Genomic DNA, 18,905 nt, shown 5'->3' on the forward strand with positions numbered 1-18,905 from the left:
ATTTCTTTTTTTTTCTTTTTTTTTTTAATACGAATAAATATACTTATACTATATATATATATATATATATATATATATATATATATATATATATATATATATATATATATACACGTTTAATATTTGTATATTTGGCGTGATTCGTAAATCGTTAAGATGAAAATCGATAATGAACATACATGAGCATAGTTATCGTGTGCGAATTAGTAGTAGTATTTTATCTGAAAAAAGGTACAAATAAAAGAAAGAGTATTTCGATTAAAAAAACAGATTGATTTATATAACTGATCGAAAATGAATGAAAACCATTAACGTAGAAACGAGGCAAAATTAATCACGAGGAAAGTAAGTTCGCGCCTATCTTCGTATGTTAAAAATAAAATCGTGTGACGAATTATTGATAACGAATGTAAACAAATAAAATATATGAACAATGAAAGAAAAAAAGAAACGAAAAGAAAAAACAAAAAGAGAGCACTCAAAGATTAGAACTTAAAATACGTAGACTGTACAAGAGCACGTATTCGTCTACTTGAATGATTTTTAATCGGTTGTGTTACGTTAACGTATTTACATCACTAGATAATGCGATCATAATCATATATAAAAGAGAGATAGTTTTTAGTTAGAATAGAGCGAGACAAACGCGAAGTCCTGGCAATTTCGGCTTTTCGAAAATCCTACTTCTTTTTCCACGTGCGAGAACGTAACGTTACGTTTCTTCGATAATAACGCGTTTATAAAAAGTTCTCATTGAATATACCACAACGAGATTAACTCCTTCGCAGTCTTATAAATTCCTATCGCAATTAGCGACTTCCTATCCTAATCAAACTTCGAGTCGAAATAAGATAGATCGATCCTCGATCACATTGCTGCTCCTACTTCGCTTTACTTATACTTTTGTCTCTTTTTAATAACGAGATACTCAAAGCGTGTAGTAACGATATTGTATTTAATCGTATATCATCCCCGTGCAATTATAACTCGAATGCACTTTTAATTGGTCACAATGAAGCACGAAATACACGGGGAGATTTCGTTCTCGTTTATCGCGTAGGTCGATCATTCTACGATCCCTTTCTTCTTCTCCTTTTTTTCTTTTTTTTTTCTTTTTTCTTTTTTTAATTTAATTTCAGCACTCCTTTTTTTTGCTTTTCTTTTTCTCCCTTTAATTATGAATAAATTTTTCGTGAGAAGAATTCTCGTGTGATTGGCGTAGAACGAACGATCTCAAGATCGCGATGAATGATCTTACAAAAAGGATAAATAAATAATAACGTATGAGAAGGATAAGAATTTCTTCATCTTGATTCCCCTTCTAAATCGGTGGTAAAGCCCACAATGTCGCGGTTTTGTCGGCCGATGTGCTAAGAAAAGAGAACTCCGTTGGATGCCAACGTCCGGAGATTACTTTGTCCTGATGCTGGGCAACCACTACGCTTGGAAGTGGCATCGTCAGATCACCTGCGAGAATTTTAACGATTACAAATCGTTCTGACATTTCCATTTCTTAAACGTTCCTCGATATAAAATGTCTCGTTTAAGAAAAATCTTAATATTGCATAATTGCGGTTCTACTTTCGCTCTCTTTTTTTAAAAAAAAGAGAGGGAGATAGAGATAGATAGATAGATAGATAGATAGATAGATAGATAGATAGATAGATAGATAGATAGATAGATAGAGAAAGAGAGAGAGAGAGAGAGAGAGAGAGAGAGAGAGAGAGAGAGAGAGAGAGAGAGAGAGAGAGAGAGAATTCAATTATATAATTCTGAAATTTTGTTAGAAATATGTTTAAATCATATGCAAGATTTTTGTTTAACCGGTTCGGCAAGTTATAGTATCCAGATGTGATATAAAAGGTAAACTGCATTAATATAAAATTATTTTCACATTTCTCAGAACGTACCTTGAAGATCGGTAAGTACCAACTTATTATCATATCCTCCTGTAAGTAGGTAATAAGCGGAAGGAGAGAAACGTATGCTTCGAATATCCGCAGCATGAGGTTTGAAACATTGAACTGTTCTTCCACCTCGAATATCGAAAAGAACGCAACTGCTATCTTCGTGTCCAGAGACTAGAAGACGTCCTGAAGGATCGACGCAGAGAGCAGCGACCGGACTGCCAACCTGAAACGACATCAAATACTACTAAGACAGATAATACTGATAATCTTTTATATAAATGCCGGAGACGTCCGATAAATATTCGATCCTGTGTGTGTATGTGTATGTGTTTGTACGTATGTATGTAAGGAAAAGATAGAGTGAGATTGTGGATGAGATGCTGTGCGATTTAAAAAACGTAGATCGAACTTTTATCGGACGTAAAACTAAAAACTGAATAAAACGAAAATAATGAAAAGATGTCATGCTTAGCGCCTTTGAGTTTATATTTGACGAACGTGTGAAATACATAAATTGATCGAAATAAATTGATCAATTTCGATGTTGAAACGTCGTCAATAGTTAATAAATACCTTGTGCGGTGGAATATGAGATCTACTCTATCGACGAGGTAAAAGTAGAGAAGTTGAAGAGATACAGTACGCAGGTGAAAGGAGAAGAGAGATAAACGTGACGACGACAACGTTAAACTAGACTTACCCTGCTACCAGGTACCGTCGCAGGTGTGACCATATTAACGCAGCCTCGTGTTCTAAGGTCCCAGAACCTGACCGTTTTATCTTGCGATCCACTGACGAACATGGCGCCTCCCCAGTTGTAGAGGGTCAAAATGTGACCACTATGACCGCTGAGAGCTTGGAAAGGTGTACCGGTTGTGCAATCGGTAACGTAGATCTTACAATCTCCAGCACCTCCACTGATCAGGAGGCTGGATTTATTCGACGTATCCTCCAAAAAGCATAAATCACGAACCGTAGCATCGTGCATCGTCAATTCTACTTCTTGACCTATGTAATTATAAAATATTTATTCAGATTTATATCATCGCATATTTTGAACCGACGATCAAGGAATATTTTCTTATATCAAGAAGGACAATATTTACCTTCAAGACTCGAGGTGTCTGCATTGAAACGCATAAGTTTGACCGTCTTGTCATTACTTCCGGTTGCCATTAGCTGACCATCCGGTGTCCAAGCGAGACAATATATCGAGCCCTTATGATGCTTCGTTCTTTTTGAGAGAACGGTAGGTTGATAAGTTTGATGATCCTCCCTAGTAACGGAATTAATTATAGATTTCTTCTTAACATTAATATCGGAATAATTAATAATAAAATATTTAGCGTTGAAATATACAATTTCTCTCAGATAAAACCCGTCAAAGTCGCGAGAAAGAAAATCCTCGACGTTCTCAGAGATCATCACTTTCTTTCATCAACGCGTTCGTCTTCGTTCCCAGCCCTCATTTAAAACGTCAGTCTATTAAACGGAACGTAGGAGTATGTACTTACGTACGTGTGTATATTCGAGCGTGGGAGCGAATAATGTTTTGATGGTGTTAACGATCAAAAAGGAAAAGGGAAAGAAGAAAAGTAAGGACGACATTAATTTTATCTTGCCACTTTCACGGTGCTAATTTTCATCTCTTTATGTTTCAACTCGACTGAGTTTTATACGAAAAGAATTGAAAGAAAGTCACCAAGAAGAGTAAAACATCAAGATAACGTTTTTGATCCGATATTTTATAGTTACATCGTAATCGATGATAATTGATATTTTCGAGGTCGAACGCGTAGAAGATGCAACTAACTTTGTAATTTCGTAAGAGTTAAATATCGACTTCCTCTTATGCGAAATGACGCGTCCGTCAAACCCATCGATTTCTCGCGGAAATCCTGTATTTTCTCGCATGTCGAAGAGATATCGTCTACTTTTATTTCCGCGATTCGATTAAGTCACACTTGTAATTTACGATTTCTCGCTCGTCCGGCGCGAAACAGCTTGCATAGCGTACCTATCTACCTAGCTAGCTACCTACCTACCTACCTACCTACCTACCTATCGCGCACACCATAAACTATCTATATATAAATTTCCGCTTTCTACACGAGCTTGCCATTCCATGTATCAGAAGCGTTGCCTTTGAAATGAACACAAACTCGATGTAAGCGAGCGACTTACGGAAGCAAAGAAAATATTTCAATCAAGAAACTTTGTAAATTTAAGACAAAATTCATCTCCGATACGATAATCTTATGTACATATTTTAAATAATAAAAATGAAGTCGATCGTTGACGTTAAAAGCAGCGATCGAACGAGATCTAGCTTACTCCTTTTTTTTTCTTTTTTTTTTTTTCTAAATGACTAAACCGGTCCGTAATATATCGAAATTTATTAGTATCTATTTTCGAATACGAATCGAGTTTACGTTGCCAGTTTGATAATTCGATAAAGATCGCTGATATCCCGTGTAAAAATGTTTTAACATCAAGGAAATCGGATGGAAATGACATTTTACGTCGACTTTGAGATGAAAAATTGAAAGGGGAAAAAAAAAGAAAAGAAAAAGATAAAGAAAAGAAAAATGAAAAATTTTTTATCGATTTGACGATCGAAAGGTAATTGAAGGAAGGTCGACAGAAACGTTTCTTACCTAACGTCGTGCAGTTTAGGATAGGCGCATATTCGGACCGTTTTCGAGTTCGATCCCACGGCATATAGTTTACCGTGAGGGTGAAATTCGGCACAACGAACTGCTTGTACATCTTCCAAAGCTGTGACTGGAACAAATCTCGGCCTACCACCGTTGCTGCTTCCATTGCTAACGTCGAGATCTGGTCTTGGCTCTTGCTGCAAGAAAAGGACAAATCTCACGTAACTCGAATATTAATAAATAATAATTGATATTAATCGCAACGATATTCGTTTAAGGTTACGACGATTTAGATAGATTTTCTTCTTTCTTTTCTTCTTTTTCTTATTTTTTATAGTAGCAATCATAAAGCGTAAATTCATTTTGCTTATATATCTTCTTGCACAACGGCGTGCACTTCGCCACGCTTTTACTTTCAGCTTCCCGACTTCGTCGATTATCTTGATGGACAAATTAGCAAAGCAAATGAGCGGCTACGCTGTTGTTTGGTACGGGAGACCGAGCAATACGAGATCGTGCTCGAATTCGTTTTCACGGAGTCGTACGTCTAACGGTGCAAAAACGAGACGTTGCAATTTCACGTGAGAACTTCATTTGCAATCGAAACGTAGCGTTAGTCTTGGCAGGTAATTCCTTATTTTGATATTTATGTTCTAACGATCGCTATCGTCTTCTTCGTTCTGTCTTTTTAAATAACAATAATAATAATAAATACGAATATGTATGTCCATCGTCATGGAGATTTGAACATCCTTGTGACGTAATCGAATACGATTAATAGCTATACGTACGAAACGTACTTACATATGTATGTTACCCCAATGGTCACCCAGCAGTTTTCTTACATAATTTATTCAAAGAAAGTTTTAGTGTACATCTGGACGACGTATACGATGATTGCTATGATATTGCAAGGGTCGAAGAGAAATGTCGATTGGATAACGTGGCTTGAAAATCGATTAAAAAGGTATTGATTGAAATGATTGAGAAACATTTACAATCGCGCATATCTACGTAATATATGTAGTTTTAGACAGAATCATTGTTACAATCACTAAATTCTTGAATGCAATGAATCATTTTCCTTGCGAAAGAATTGACGGTAAAAGGAAGCGTGAAATCTGTGGTTTCTTGTGAGGAAACGCAAGAAAGAAACAGGTGTATCCAAAGTTATGAAAAGACGGATAATAAAGGTATATATAAAATTCTGTTTTGATTTGACCGGATCCGTCTTTCGAGGAATGCTAGAAAAGTGTACCAAGATCTAGGACAGGACATGTGCGGAGCGACTTGAGCAAGTAAGAAGCATTTACGAACGTTGCTTAGTCACGGACGTTGTATTCCGCCTTTCCGAGTCGCGTGTCATGAATAATCCATGGCATATCGCTTGATCGTTAAAGTCTAAATCAATAATCGATGACCATTTACGAGTTCCCTGATTTAAAAATTAATCGAACGAGATTTTCGATTGTTTCGTTGACGATCATTTCACGACTAATTTAATTGCGAAATCAAACAGGAACGAACGATAACGATTACTGTAGATAAAATGTTCACTTTCTTCAAATTTCAACGATAACGTCTTCGACGATCGTTCGACGTTGCTAAGATGGTACGAACAGTTTGACTTTTATATGTGCTGAAGTTATCTTACCGTGAAATGGAAAATAAGAGAAGGATCTTATTTTCCATTTCACATTTATTCCTTATAGGAATCGATCGTTTCTTTAAGAGAATCTCATCGTTGCGTGCTTTACGAGTGAGAACGAGGTCGTAAAAAAATCGATCGAAGTTCCGGGAAAATTCCTCCCATGGATCGACCATCAAACTTTCTTCGGATACGATTTAATGAATCGGAAAGGATCGTAATATAAATTTTACGAAGAAAGGAACGACGATGCTTCCTTGCGAATAAAATCTTCATCACTATCGTGATCATCATCATTACCATCTTTGTCTTTTTTTTTTTTTTTATATAAAGATAACTTCTTCGTTAATTCTTTCGACTTAATTACTTCAACTTTTTTTAGAAAGCAGTTCGAAGGCTATTGTCAGCTGTATTTATTGTCATTGAAAATGTATTTTAATAAATTCGATTTTATCGATATTCTATCATTGGAATTTTACGATTAATAACTTTTTACGAACGATTTTAGAAACTATAGTTACTCCTTTCTCCATGACGATTATGGAAAAAGGAAAAAGGAAAAAGAAGGCGTGTCATATATCATGAATATATGTCCTCTCTTCTGCATTTATCAACCGGATGTCTCGAAGGTTTCAACGAATCTCTTAAGTCGAACTTAGCCAGTTTCAAAGACGGATTCAACGACGCGTGGCTCGATGAAAAACAACTAATAAAGAAACCTTGACCTAATTGCAGATACACAGCGACGGCATTTTACTTTCCGCCGGTTACATCGTTTAAATCCGATAAATTATAAACTATTCCGTTCTTTTCATTTTATCTTTTGAAATATACATCTCTTTCTGAATTAAACTTTCTCGACACAGCATCCATTAGCACACGAACGAGTTGCTAGTGGACGAGCACTTTCGATTAACTTCGTTATCAGCTTTAATTTCACTCCTTTATCGTCGAACGAATTTGTGATAGATTGCTCTCTTTTTATTATTATTATTATTATTATTATTATTTATTGATTATTATTTATTATTATTATTGTTGTTGCTATTATTCATTTTCAATAATTTAGAACGAGTTTAGAAATCTTTCAGACGGCTAAAGATGCCGTCAAACTTCGATAGAAATCCGAATGAAAGACTGCCGAAGGCCTAATGAAATCTTTCACGCAAAACAAATGGAATACTATTATCTGAAAAGCTTTCGTTCGTCTCGATCAGAGTACGTACTCGAGAAGAGTAAAGTCCGGTGAAATCATTCGGATTATACATATCTAGGCCACGGCATACTTTTTCGACGTTCGACTCGTTCCAACAGATGCCAAATGCTTGAATCAAAGTGTGCGTATAACACCCAAGATTTGATGTAAATCGTTTGTACGAGAAGAAAGAAAAAGATAAAGAGAAATAGGTAAAGAAAGAAAGAAAGAGAAAAAGAAAAAAAGAAACAAAAAAGGAAGAAAGGAAAAAAAGAAAGAAAAAAAGAAAGAAATGTTAGGAAGGTTTAATCCGATTTTTCGAGATTTCTTCAAACATCAGATTCTCTCAATTCTCTTTCGTCGATTTGATAAAAGAGGATACTTCGATTAAACTATAAATTCTATTATGAAACTACAGCTGCCGTTTAATTAATCACAATCGAACGTACGTTTCCGTCGACGAGAGAGAATTTCGTAAGAGACCGCCCGTGCTAACACATATGCGTTCTCATACACACGCGCGCGCGCGTTTGCCTTCCGATCATTTCTCATTCAATCGAGATAAGACTATAATTTTCCTGACGGTGCTCGATACGTTCTCTATGGACTTTTTTTCCAGGACAAGAGGCATTTCAACTGATAGCCACACGAATGGACGCGTAATAGTTCAAAGGATAACATCGTCGTTATTAGAGAGATAGAGAGAGAGAGAGAGAGAGAGAGAGGAGACGAGCAAGAGATTTCGTTTCGAGTAAAAGGAAGAGAGAGACAGAGAGAGAGAGAGAGAGAGAGAGAGAGAGAGAGAGAAGGAGAAGGTTAATAAAAGGGAGATCTCTCGAAACTTTCTACGTCGAAGAGCTACGAACACGTCATAAGTTTTAATTATACGAAGAACGATTACAACGTTTGTTAATTTGCTTTCATTTGGTGTTAATTGAAAAAAAAAGAAAGAGAGAAAAAAATTTCTAGGTGGGATCTTATTACGAATTATTTTCTTTTTCCTCGAAACTGAAATATTTCAGCACGAAAACAAGCTCGATTTTTGTTAGTTTGAATAATTACGTCATTTGAAACGACGAAACTAATCCGTACGTTCGCTTTCACGAAATAAATCATGTCTTTCGAAAGCATTCTCATCTCAACAACGATCGTATCTTTTATACGAATCTTTTATACGAGCTTTCTTCTTACCTCCGGAAACAGGCGTTAAAGATATACCTTAATTTGTGATAATTGAAATAGATATCTAACGAAATCGAAAAGAACTCATCGTACAAAATTGTAACAGATAAAGATCGAAAATCAAGAAGCCTTATTATATCTATCGTTGATTTCTCGCTTCGTTCGTAATTAAAATCGATGAAATTGTCCGATAAGTAATCAACGAGTCGACTTAACGACCGAAAAATTTATTATCTCAAAAATCTTGTTATTTCGAACGGGAAAGATTTGTTCGACCGATAGAAGTCGATTTTTTTAAATCACTCGAAATTGCCATGGGCCATTATCGTTCTGCCTTCGAGAAATCTTATGAAATTAATTGAAAAAGATGAAACAACGTGACTTCTCGATATAAACTATGTGAAAAGTGACGTAGGTACTTAGGAAAAAAAAGAAAAAAGAAAAAAAAAAAACACAAAAATCTAAACTTGCATAGACATATAACGATGGAAAATGATTTCGATCCAATCTGCCGACGTCAATCGTATACTCGATTATTTTGTCCAATGAAATTATCCTCGTAGAACAGTGGCAACGCTTGATTAACTCGAAACCAGCTATCGGGAACACTTTCTTCGCGCGATTTCTCATGAAATTATCCCTCCTCGTTAAATACCATTCGCGGAGGTACAATAATCGTTCGATTTTTACATCGTATTAGAGACGCGACGATTCATTGCTCCTTTTAATGGGCTCAGGCGTTCTGCAAAAGCGATTACCTATTTTAGATTTTAAAATACGTGACTTCTCCATAGATACCTAAATTTTACATTAGTATTATTTTTATTTACTATTTATAGGTATACCTCTCGAACAATTTTCTTTCATTCTCTTTCTTTTTCTTTCTCTTTTTCTTTCTACTTTTTTACTTCCTTAGATTTATGAATAATAATGTCGGATATAACACGCGTGCATAATTAGTCAGACTACTTGCTTTTACAAAATGTAAACCGACTAGCAACGCAAGAAATTATGCTCAGAGTCGAGCGTACACTTTACATAACATGCTTAACGAGTCTCGCTGATATTATACACGCACTGACTTCGCCATTTTTCTTTTTCTTTCTCTCTATTTTTTTTTCTTTCTATACAATTAAAACATTGTTCCTCGGCCTTTCGATTTCTCACGTAGACACGAACGTTCCCTCTTTCTCGATCGTATCTAAAAGTTTTCGCTTTCAAAATTTATAAAATTGTTTGCACGATTTTATCATGATATCATGATCAATTGATCCTGTATTTATTTTTTTTCGTATTTCTTTTCTTTGTGCTGATCGATCGAAATAAAAATCTTTTGTAATCTTCCGACGTAATATTTATCGTTCCTTTTGACGGTCTCGTTAATGGATTCGAAAGAACATCAAGGCCGTTCAATGGTTTCTTATTACCCGCAAGAACCACACGGCACGCTCATGCTTCGTTGGATAAACGTACACGTAAGTAGATAAGGCTATGGTGCTCCTTTCGCATATTTTACCGTTAAATGTGCGAGCGCATACGAAAGATCGATTTTCCGCTCTCTCTCTCTCTCTCTCTCTCTCTCTCTCTCTCTCTCTCTCTCTCTCTCTCTCTCTCTCTCCGCCTCTTTATCTTTCTCATGTGATCCGGATATACCTGCGTATTAATTTATTCCAGCACGTTGTCGACCTTAGTATTTTATTCCAACACAATTTGGTAAATCATTCCTGGCGGGACAGATCTATCTTATGCAAGTGTTCTCCGATAATATCCAATATACGCGTTAGTCATAGGCCTAGTTTGCGTTAGATTAACTGACACACAGGATGTTATTTGAAACGTTAACGTTGTTTAGCGTGAAATAAATATTCTTTATCGCGGATATCTCGATTCAGATTGCTAAGTCATGTAAAATGTGAATACAGGGAGACAACATCGTCGATTCGTTCCAAGGATAATTTTTTTCTTTTTCTGTATTTTTTCTCTTTACGATCGGATTTTCAATTTCTTCGATCTTTCGAGTGATTAACTTAAGTACATATGTAGATACCAACCGGTCGGAATAATTGATAAATATAATGCTAAATCATTCGTTTAGGTATTTTCTCACGATATGAAAACGATCAACGAACCATGTAACTGCCTCGTCGTCTTCCTGCCTTTTCGTTTCTCTTCTCCTCGTGTCTCTTGTAATTTTTTCCATCCCTATCGAAGGTATGCAATCCGTGATGATGCCCATTGACTTCGACTTCCAAAAGATTCTCCATCGATCTACGAGCCTGTCGACAAGCAGCTACACCCTTTGGACTATTCCTTCGAAGATTATTCCCATTTTCATCGTGATAATCCTCCCACTCGCTCATCTCGCTTCTAACATCTTCCAAGGATCTGGTCCTGCCTATTGCACAGGTACAAGGTGGCACGCTGTTTCTACCATAATCTCCTGAACTTTTGGTTCTACCTCTGGGCCTTTCGACCATCATCATTCTCGGTGATACGGCTACTGGCGAAACTTGAAGCGGTGAAATGGCTTGAGCTGGCGGTGGCATCGCGTTCCTGTACATAGGTGCCAGATAATAATAATCTCTTGATTTGTTTGGATTAGGTGCTCCGATTCTAGCTGGCATGTAATTGTAATCCGTTATATGTGGCCCCATCCATTGAGTCACAGTTTCGAATGGCACTGGTCGATAACACAAAGAAGGTCCTCTAGGGTTCGAATGATTTCGATACATCGGTGGCCAAGGACGATGTTTTAAATCGAACCGTGGATCTACTCTAGGATCTAATATTCTTATATCACCCATATCGATCTTCGATCTTCGACAGATCCTTCTGTTTCTTAATCTCTTACGATTATGATTCCGACTAACTTCTTCTCAACGAGCACGTCGATTCAAATCCTTCGTGATCATGACGAACTCGCGACAAAACAAATTCTTACGAAAGTACGTCTTTCTAAGATCCCTATCGGCACCGATGAAATTTCGATCTCTGAATCAACACGCTCGAGCGAATACACCTCGAGAAATATTCTAAGAAAGATAGAAAATGGAGAAGAAGTTTGAAAGCTCGAAGCGTGGAAGACGAAATCTTTCCGGCAATTTTCACCGCTTTCCAATTCGACGATTTATAAGTAATAATCGTTCTCCTTAAAATAACACTTGTTATTATCGATAGTTTAATTTTTTATCAAATTCCCTAAGAACACTACACACACTTTTAAATACGATATATCCGGCATGTATCTTGTGTATCGAATCTTTTTCGAATGGTCTAACAACACTGACTCGATCGATATTCGTTCTTTTTTTTCTTTTCTTTAAACGAATAAAATTTGGATAGGATTAGTCTGGAAAAATTCGAGAGATGAATTTTAATCGATTGTCGAAAGGATATCCGCGATGTCGGAAGGATATCCGCGAAACGCGTTTGCTTTGGTGCGTCCGCGCTCAGCTGAGTGCAGCAAAGGAGTGCGTAGAAGGTAACGTTCTTGCCGAGTGACTTCGCGCTGCTGAGAAACGACCCACTTCTACCTCGCTGTAGAAAAGACTCGCGTGTCTCCCTACTACCATCGCGCGATCCTCTCAATTTGCTTTGCTCATCCCTAGTTTTAAGCGTGAAGTAGGGGAGATTCTGTCTCTTTCTCTCTTGAGATCGAATGATCGACGGATCACTAAGCAAATCGATGTGACTTTCTCAAATTCGAATGGCTCTCCTTTCGATCATTATCGCTCATCGATTCCCCCTTTGTATTTGATCTTTTCCTTTGTACGAATAATAACAAACTTCCAAGACCTTACGTAACAGTTTTCGATTATCGAGTTCGTGTTTTGTAATCTTGCGAAATCATTGTCAGAGAGCTCGATCGAACACGAAGATCTCTTTAATCGCTTAATTCAACCTATGTACTTCAACGTTTTCTGATTAGAATCATTGCTAGGGTCTTTTCGTTACACTACATTGTGTGCAGCCTGCGTGTAGCCGGGACTCGATGGAAAGCATGATTTTTATTCTACGAGAAAACAACAGTTATATATAAAGTATGTATGTATGCACGTATGCACGTACGTATACTTCCTCCGCACGCGAAATGTAATATCGTTGATTTTATAATTGCATTTCCTCGACTAAAACTTTCCTGAAATATCGAAGTTTACGTTGAAAATAAAGAATAATGCCAATGTGGACTCGCTAAAGGAGAACGTGATTTCATTCATCGAGAGAGTTCGATACTCGAATAAAATAAAAGGGAAAAGAAAAGAAAAATATTAAACGATCAAAAAGATGGTGGTACAGGCACGTTCGTTTTCCATCCTCTCTCGCTTTCACTATACCACGAACTCTCTTCTCCGACGACTTTAGAGATTAGGCCCATCCGCTTTGAAATGGTTCTGCTCGCGATAGAAATCGCGACAGCGTTACACGCAGGAAGTGAGAATGAGGGTGGGTCTGCTAATATAGATATCTCCAAGACTCTCGATCAGACCATTCATCTTTTCTCGTACTATTGGGTACGTATTCACGTTACTCGTAAATTATCAGACGAATAAGATCGTTACGCGAGAGAAGAGAGCTCGTATCCAATCATCGTATTAAAAGAAGATGATTATGAAAGAGACTTCAGAAATATATATGTATAAATATATAAATATATATATATATATATATATATCTTTATTTTTGTAGCAATTTTATATTCTAATGATGACTGATGAACATAAAAAATCGCAATAAATTATATTTTTTCAGATTTCTTTCTTTTCTACTCGAGACGATTTCATACATTTTAACGTATTTATTTAATGAAATTATCTTTGCGAAATCAGTAAATGCATATTAGAATAAAGTCTATAATGAAATTGCTTATAAATATTTACATTTGCTAATAATAAGACGAATTCGAAGTGCAATTATGTATACTTAATTTGATTAATTTTATATATTAATATTCCGGTCGATGAAAAAATTTTAACGACTTAACTGTCTCCTCTTTTAACATTATAGGAGGAAATTTAAGACATCTTAAATATCTCAGTGACAGTGACTTTAGAGATCAAGCCAATTCCAATTTTCCATTCTTGGCTTTCTCCGATACGCTCCGTTAATAATTCGTGGCGATGCGGCAATCCTTTTTATTTTTTCCGTCTCTCTTTCTCTTTCTCTTTCTCTCAGCTCACTCTCCTTTCTTTAATCCACTGAAAATTTTCATGCGCTGCAAGTCAAACCCACGCAAGATTTCCTTTCGCTGGAGACGAGAGATATATACTATTTGATTATTATCATACATGTTGAATTGTTTATAAACATTAATGGAAAAGATTTCACAACGGTCATAAATAAACAAACGTTTAGATCCAAATAGATCTTGACACGCGAAGCAAATTTACCAAAATTATAACGGATCGGTCTTCAAAAAGGAAGAAAGAGAGAAAGTGAGAAGTAAAAGAGAGAGAGAGAGAGAGAAAGAGAAAGACACTAATTAGTATTCGCCCTCTTTATCGTTCAGAAACAAAAAAAAAAGAAAAGAAAAGAAAAGAAAAGAAATGGACGAGGTGCGATCGAGCGGGCAGCCACGAAGACCAGTTTTCTCCGCACCAATTTGTTGGAGGATCCAACGAAATCTACTGTGTTGGAAATAGGTCGTGAAACATATAATCGAGATGAGTCAACGCTGACAGTGACGATCTAGGAATGTTTAATGCAGATACCTATCGGGCGTATGCGTTTTAGAGAAAGTATCTATTCTGTGACACAAAAACAAAATTGCCATGATCCGGTGTTCAAGCAGATAGTTCAAATTTATTCTTAATTAATAAATATCAATAATTTACGAAAATTCATTAAAATTTCTTGTGAAATTAAAACGGTTTCGTATGTTTTATTTTCCTGTCGATATTCTCGTGGATATGAACGTGTCAATGATAAAATACGTAGACATTGATCAATAACCTCGGTACCGCTATAAAAATTAACTTTCGAAATCAAGCGGATCGCATTAAATCACGCGATAAAAATTGTGGAAATATTTCCTTTTGGTTTGTTAAGTCCATTTCAAACAAAACAGTGCTTTCAATGCCATTGGAGAAGTGAAACGCTGTTTTATAAATGCATCTCGATAACGATTAGAATAATGAAAATGTTTCTCTTATCAGCGTTACTCGTATTGAGTTAATCCAGTGAGTCACGAAAGTATTCGAGTTCGAGTAAGATATTAAAGAAAAGTTAACGAAGTGTTGAACGTTCGAAGAGTTTCTTTTTTACGATGAAAATGGAGAAACATAATCTACGGGGAAGACAAAAATATTTTCCCTCGACGTTTCTGTTGATTGTTTATAAAAGAAAAAAAGAAAGAAAAGGGAAAAAAAAAGAATTTCTCAAGAGAGAACCGGCATTACCTACTTTTTCCATCATACTTCTTTCATTTTAAAACGCTCGTCAGTCAGCAGAAAACACGATTGTCAACGTCGTTGCAGCAGAGCACGTGCCGAGAAAGAGGAGGGAACAGGTCGAAGGTGTCACATAAGAAATGGGACTTGTTAACCGAGTTTCTATCTACCGGAAATACAACCTACCGAATCAACATACACTACTTGAAAAATTTTCAAAAGTGAACTAAAGTGAAAGAACCAGGTTGGTTTTCTTATCGATATGTTGCTCACATATTTTCTTATCATTGCCGTACTACAATTCCAAAATAATGTCGTCGTGAAAGGTCGATCGTTAAAGAGATACGATACTTTTGAAAGTTATTTTGTGCTCGTTATAAGTTACTAGAAAATTGCGGTACTTTTTACTTACTTATATATCTCTCGTCGTTATTTTAGTAGAATCTCATGGACTTTTAACGTAAGTTAACGAATCGACTGACGATGAAGTACGGTAAATTTCTTTAACCAAATCGTTAACACAGATTATGCAATATGTCTCACGTTAGATCCTAGTGCATTAAAAATACTTTTGCTGTTCGTTTACGAATTGACGTTCGTGTGAGAGAACTAGAGATTAACGATTCCATTAGAAATGATAATAACGGCTCTCTAAGTCTACTCGCAAAAACTCTACGTTCGATAACGCGAACGATACCTTATTTTACGAATGTGCATGCGTATAATTATGGTTCGTCCGCTCTAGGTACATGGACCATGACACAACTTGCCGCTACAGAGTCGTGCTTAAGGGCAATTTAAAAATCTCGTCGAAAGTAAAGCGGAGAAGGTGGAAATGTTACTTATCAGAAATTCGCACGATCGTTAAAATTATACGAAAGAAATGTTGAGAGGACGGTATGCATGATTATATAAAAGATATAAAATACACATTCACTTTTTTTCACGATTTCTAAATACCAAAGAAAATTGTACTAAATGTTAAGTTTTTAATTAGGAATTTTTAAAAAAGAAAAAACATTTATACTGGTCGTAATGTGTATTCTATCAATTAATATAGATGAATGCGGAAAGAATGATGGTTAATTGCAAAGAACGTAACATTTATATTTAGAACGTAACATTAGAGTAGAAGAGTTTTTACAGTGTAACAATCTCAGCCGATAAATTAGCATTCTGTTGATAGTGTATACCAACCATCGGTAAGATAGAAATCCTCAAAGAAAATTTTATCGTTATTTCTAATACCGACTGTAGGTAATGCGGTTTAGATTTTTATTTATCCAAAGCAAACGCGTAAGATTTGTACTTTAAACTGCTGCGAGAGAAAAGAAGACAGAACAAAATACATATATGAAATGAGTCTTGTATAGAATCTTGGTTCAACAGGAAAAGGAAATGAACGTCACAAGCAAGGGACTTTCACTCAATCGACAAACATTCTAAAGAAATTCTTTAAATATTAACTTTGCCGAGAAATAGCAATACCTTTCTCGATCAGATTTTGCACGTCGATTAAAACAAACAAAAGCCGGAGAAAATAAGAAACAAACTTATATAGATACATAAGAACATAGCAAATCCTTTGTCCCTATTTCCGGCACGCAGACGGCGCCAACGACCACGCAAAAATTTGCTTTGTTGTAGATCAGTCAGCGTATGTATGTTCGTCTCCGTATCTAATTAGAGAAGAGACACGTTGTGATCCTTCGAAAGATCGTTAAAAGTAAAAGGAGTTAAATGTTCTCGTTAGGCAAATGTCAAGGATCGATTGCCGCAGATAAGATGCGCGCAGACAATGCGTTAACTCATTTGCCTTTCTCCGTCTTTCGTTCTCTCTTTCTCTCCTCTATGAATAATTTCATTCGAATTTAATTTCGACCGTCACTTTTTCTCCATCCAGACGATCGTTAACGCGAATGTCTTTATTTTTTGCGAGATCATAAGAACTTCGTCTGGTAGTTTCGATCGATCTTTCCCCCATACAAATTATTTTTACTGAAAGAAAAAGAATTCTTAACGAGAACTTATAAAGCAAAACTATATCCTCCGATGACGTTGCATTAAGATGTATTTTTCATTTACGTCTTTGTCATGATAATGATAATCGTCATCGAGAAAACACGCTAACGAACCCTTTACATTGTATCTCTGTCTACGTCCCTTCTTCTTCTTCTTCTTCTTTCCTTGCATCTTCGGTTACGAGTTTGCATTTATATTTCAAGAAGCTTAAATTTTTTATCTAACGGTACCGAGGTACGATCGGTCAATCATCTTGGACGTTCTACCGTGAGACAACAGTTAAGCACGCCACACCGTGCATGTATACGAAGAAATCGTTCGCGTTCGTCGACCGAGAAGTCACGCGTAAGTAGATAGAACTTGCATGTCGCGATAGTTCGAACTGCATCGTTTACTGACAAATCGACCCTCGTCACGTGCCATTTAAAGGTAAAAAAAGAAGAGAGAGAAAAAAAAAGAAAAACTTTTGACCCACTATTGTCTATTTTTTTCTAAGGAGAAATCATCTTTATGAGAATTAATGAGACGATGATAAACGAAATGATTGCTATAAAATCACTCTAATGAATATCTACTTTTCCCCCCTCTTTTCCTTACTTCAATAAATTATCCAATTTAATTTATAAACGTCTCTCGTTTCTTTCCACTTATACTTTGGATAATCAAAGCATCATATGACGCGTCATACGAGTAAGCTATTATCTCACGGTAAAAAGAATCTCGTTAAGAAGACAACGGACGGATAAAAAGATCGTTCTCCGGTAATTACCTTCTAAGAACATATATCTTATAGCTGATTCGGAGAAAATATTTTATACTGACACGATGATCCAGCGACATAACGACCGTGTGATCGTTTTTATTCGGCTTAATAACAAATTTACGATCAGTGTCCATTTATAAAAATTATATCATTGTTCCTTGTCCGTAAGTCGATTTAATTTAACGACGCGTCTACTACTTTTAAATCGTTTTATTTGGAATTTACCATAACAGGGAATCTCATGTGGGATGTTGGAAAACGAGAATACGTAATTTTTGTTTATAAAAGAGAATACTCGAACGGGGAAGTGGGAGGGGATAAGAAGAGATAAAAATATGGAATATAAGATGCCAGGTACGAGGAATTGGTACGTGTGGGTCGATTCAGGGACGATCATGCGTAGGTTGCACCTGTGGATCATTCTGTTTCAGGAAATGCAATAACAGGTACCTAATATCTTATCTCAGATGCAAGTAATATTTTGTTAAACGCGTCGATGATCGAATCGTTGTAAAACAATACCGAGTTTCCTCGTCGCGACAATGATCATTCGTAAGATCGTAGAAAAATTGTCAACAAAACAACATTCTACTTCGTAGATTCTTGATACGCAATATATCTGAAAATCGAACGTTCATGACTAAAGAGATCGCGAAGATCACTCGAAGCGTGTAGCTTTCGTAATCGTTGGATGACTAATCTCTGTGACATGTTCATACCATGCATGGCACGCAATGACGTCAGCACAAAGAGACGTACCAATGCGTGCATACCACGTGCCAGGAACATACCTTACCGATGAAAAGTTCTCGAAGATGTCCGAAGTCAAACGACGAAATTAATCGAACGAATTTTTATTTAGAAACGTTTTATGAATTTATCGAATAAAAAATTACATCATTGGATACGGGCTATAAAAAGTTCAAGACGTCCTGTTGAGGTAATTGATTTATACGAATTGCTTTTTTACAAGATCTTAACTTAAGGAATAGTTCTGAAAAAAAAAATCTTTGATCTACGCGTGTAAAGTATGTACATGTAACGTATATACATAAATAAACATCTATGTCCTGACGTTCAACGACGTAGGCGATAACGGATAATCTAGCTTTCCCACGTTCAACGCTCGGCTCCTGAAGAGA

At 36.2% G+C, this 18,905-nt stretch overlaps 1 protein-coding gene across 6 annotated transcripts in view; it reads right to left on the reverse strand.

The window, feature by feature from the left end:
- Nucleotides 1–252: 252 nt before the first annotated feature.
- The window catches only part of LOC127072757 (WD repeat-containing protein 47), a 46,965-nt gene continuing 28,312 nt past the window's right edge, over nt 253–18,905 (reverse strand). For 5 of the 6 annotated variants that reach the window (XM_051013441.1, XM_051013442.1, XM_051013435.1 and 2 more), the window contains exons 7-11: nt 4,568–4,764; nt 3,017–3,186; nt 2,611–2,918; nt 1,911–2,151; nt 253–1,467 (exon numbers count right to left, since the gene is read on the reverse strand). In XM_051013441.1, coding sequence (XP_050869398.1) covers nt 1,322–1,467; nt 1,911–2,151; nt 2,611–2,918; nt 3,017–3,186; nt 4,568–4,764 — 1,062 coding nt within the window. In that variant the 3' untranslated portion in view covers nt 253–1,321. The remainder of the gene's footprint in view (nt 1,468–1,910; nt 2,152–2,610; nt 2,919–3,016; nt 3,187–4,567; nt 4,765–18,905) is intronic. The other variant, XM_051013436.1, reaches the window with a different exon arrangement.

This window comes from Vespula vulgaris, chromosome 2 (assembly GCF_905475345.1).
Source record: "Vespula vulgaris chromosome 2, iyVesVulg1.1, whole genome shotgun sequence".
NCBI classification, from domain to species: Eukaryota; Metazoa; Arthropoda; class Insecta; order Hymenoptera; family Vespidae; genus Vespula; species Vespula vulgaris.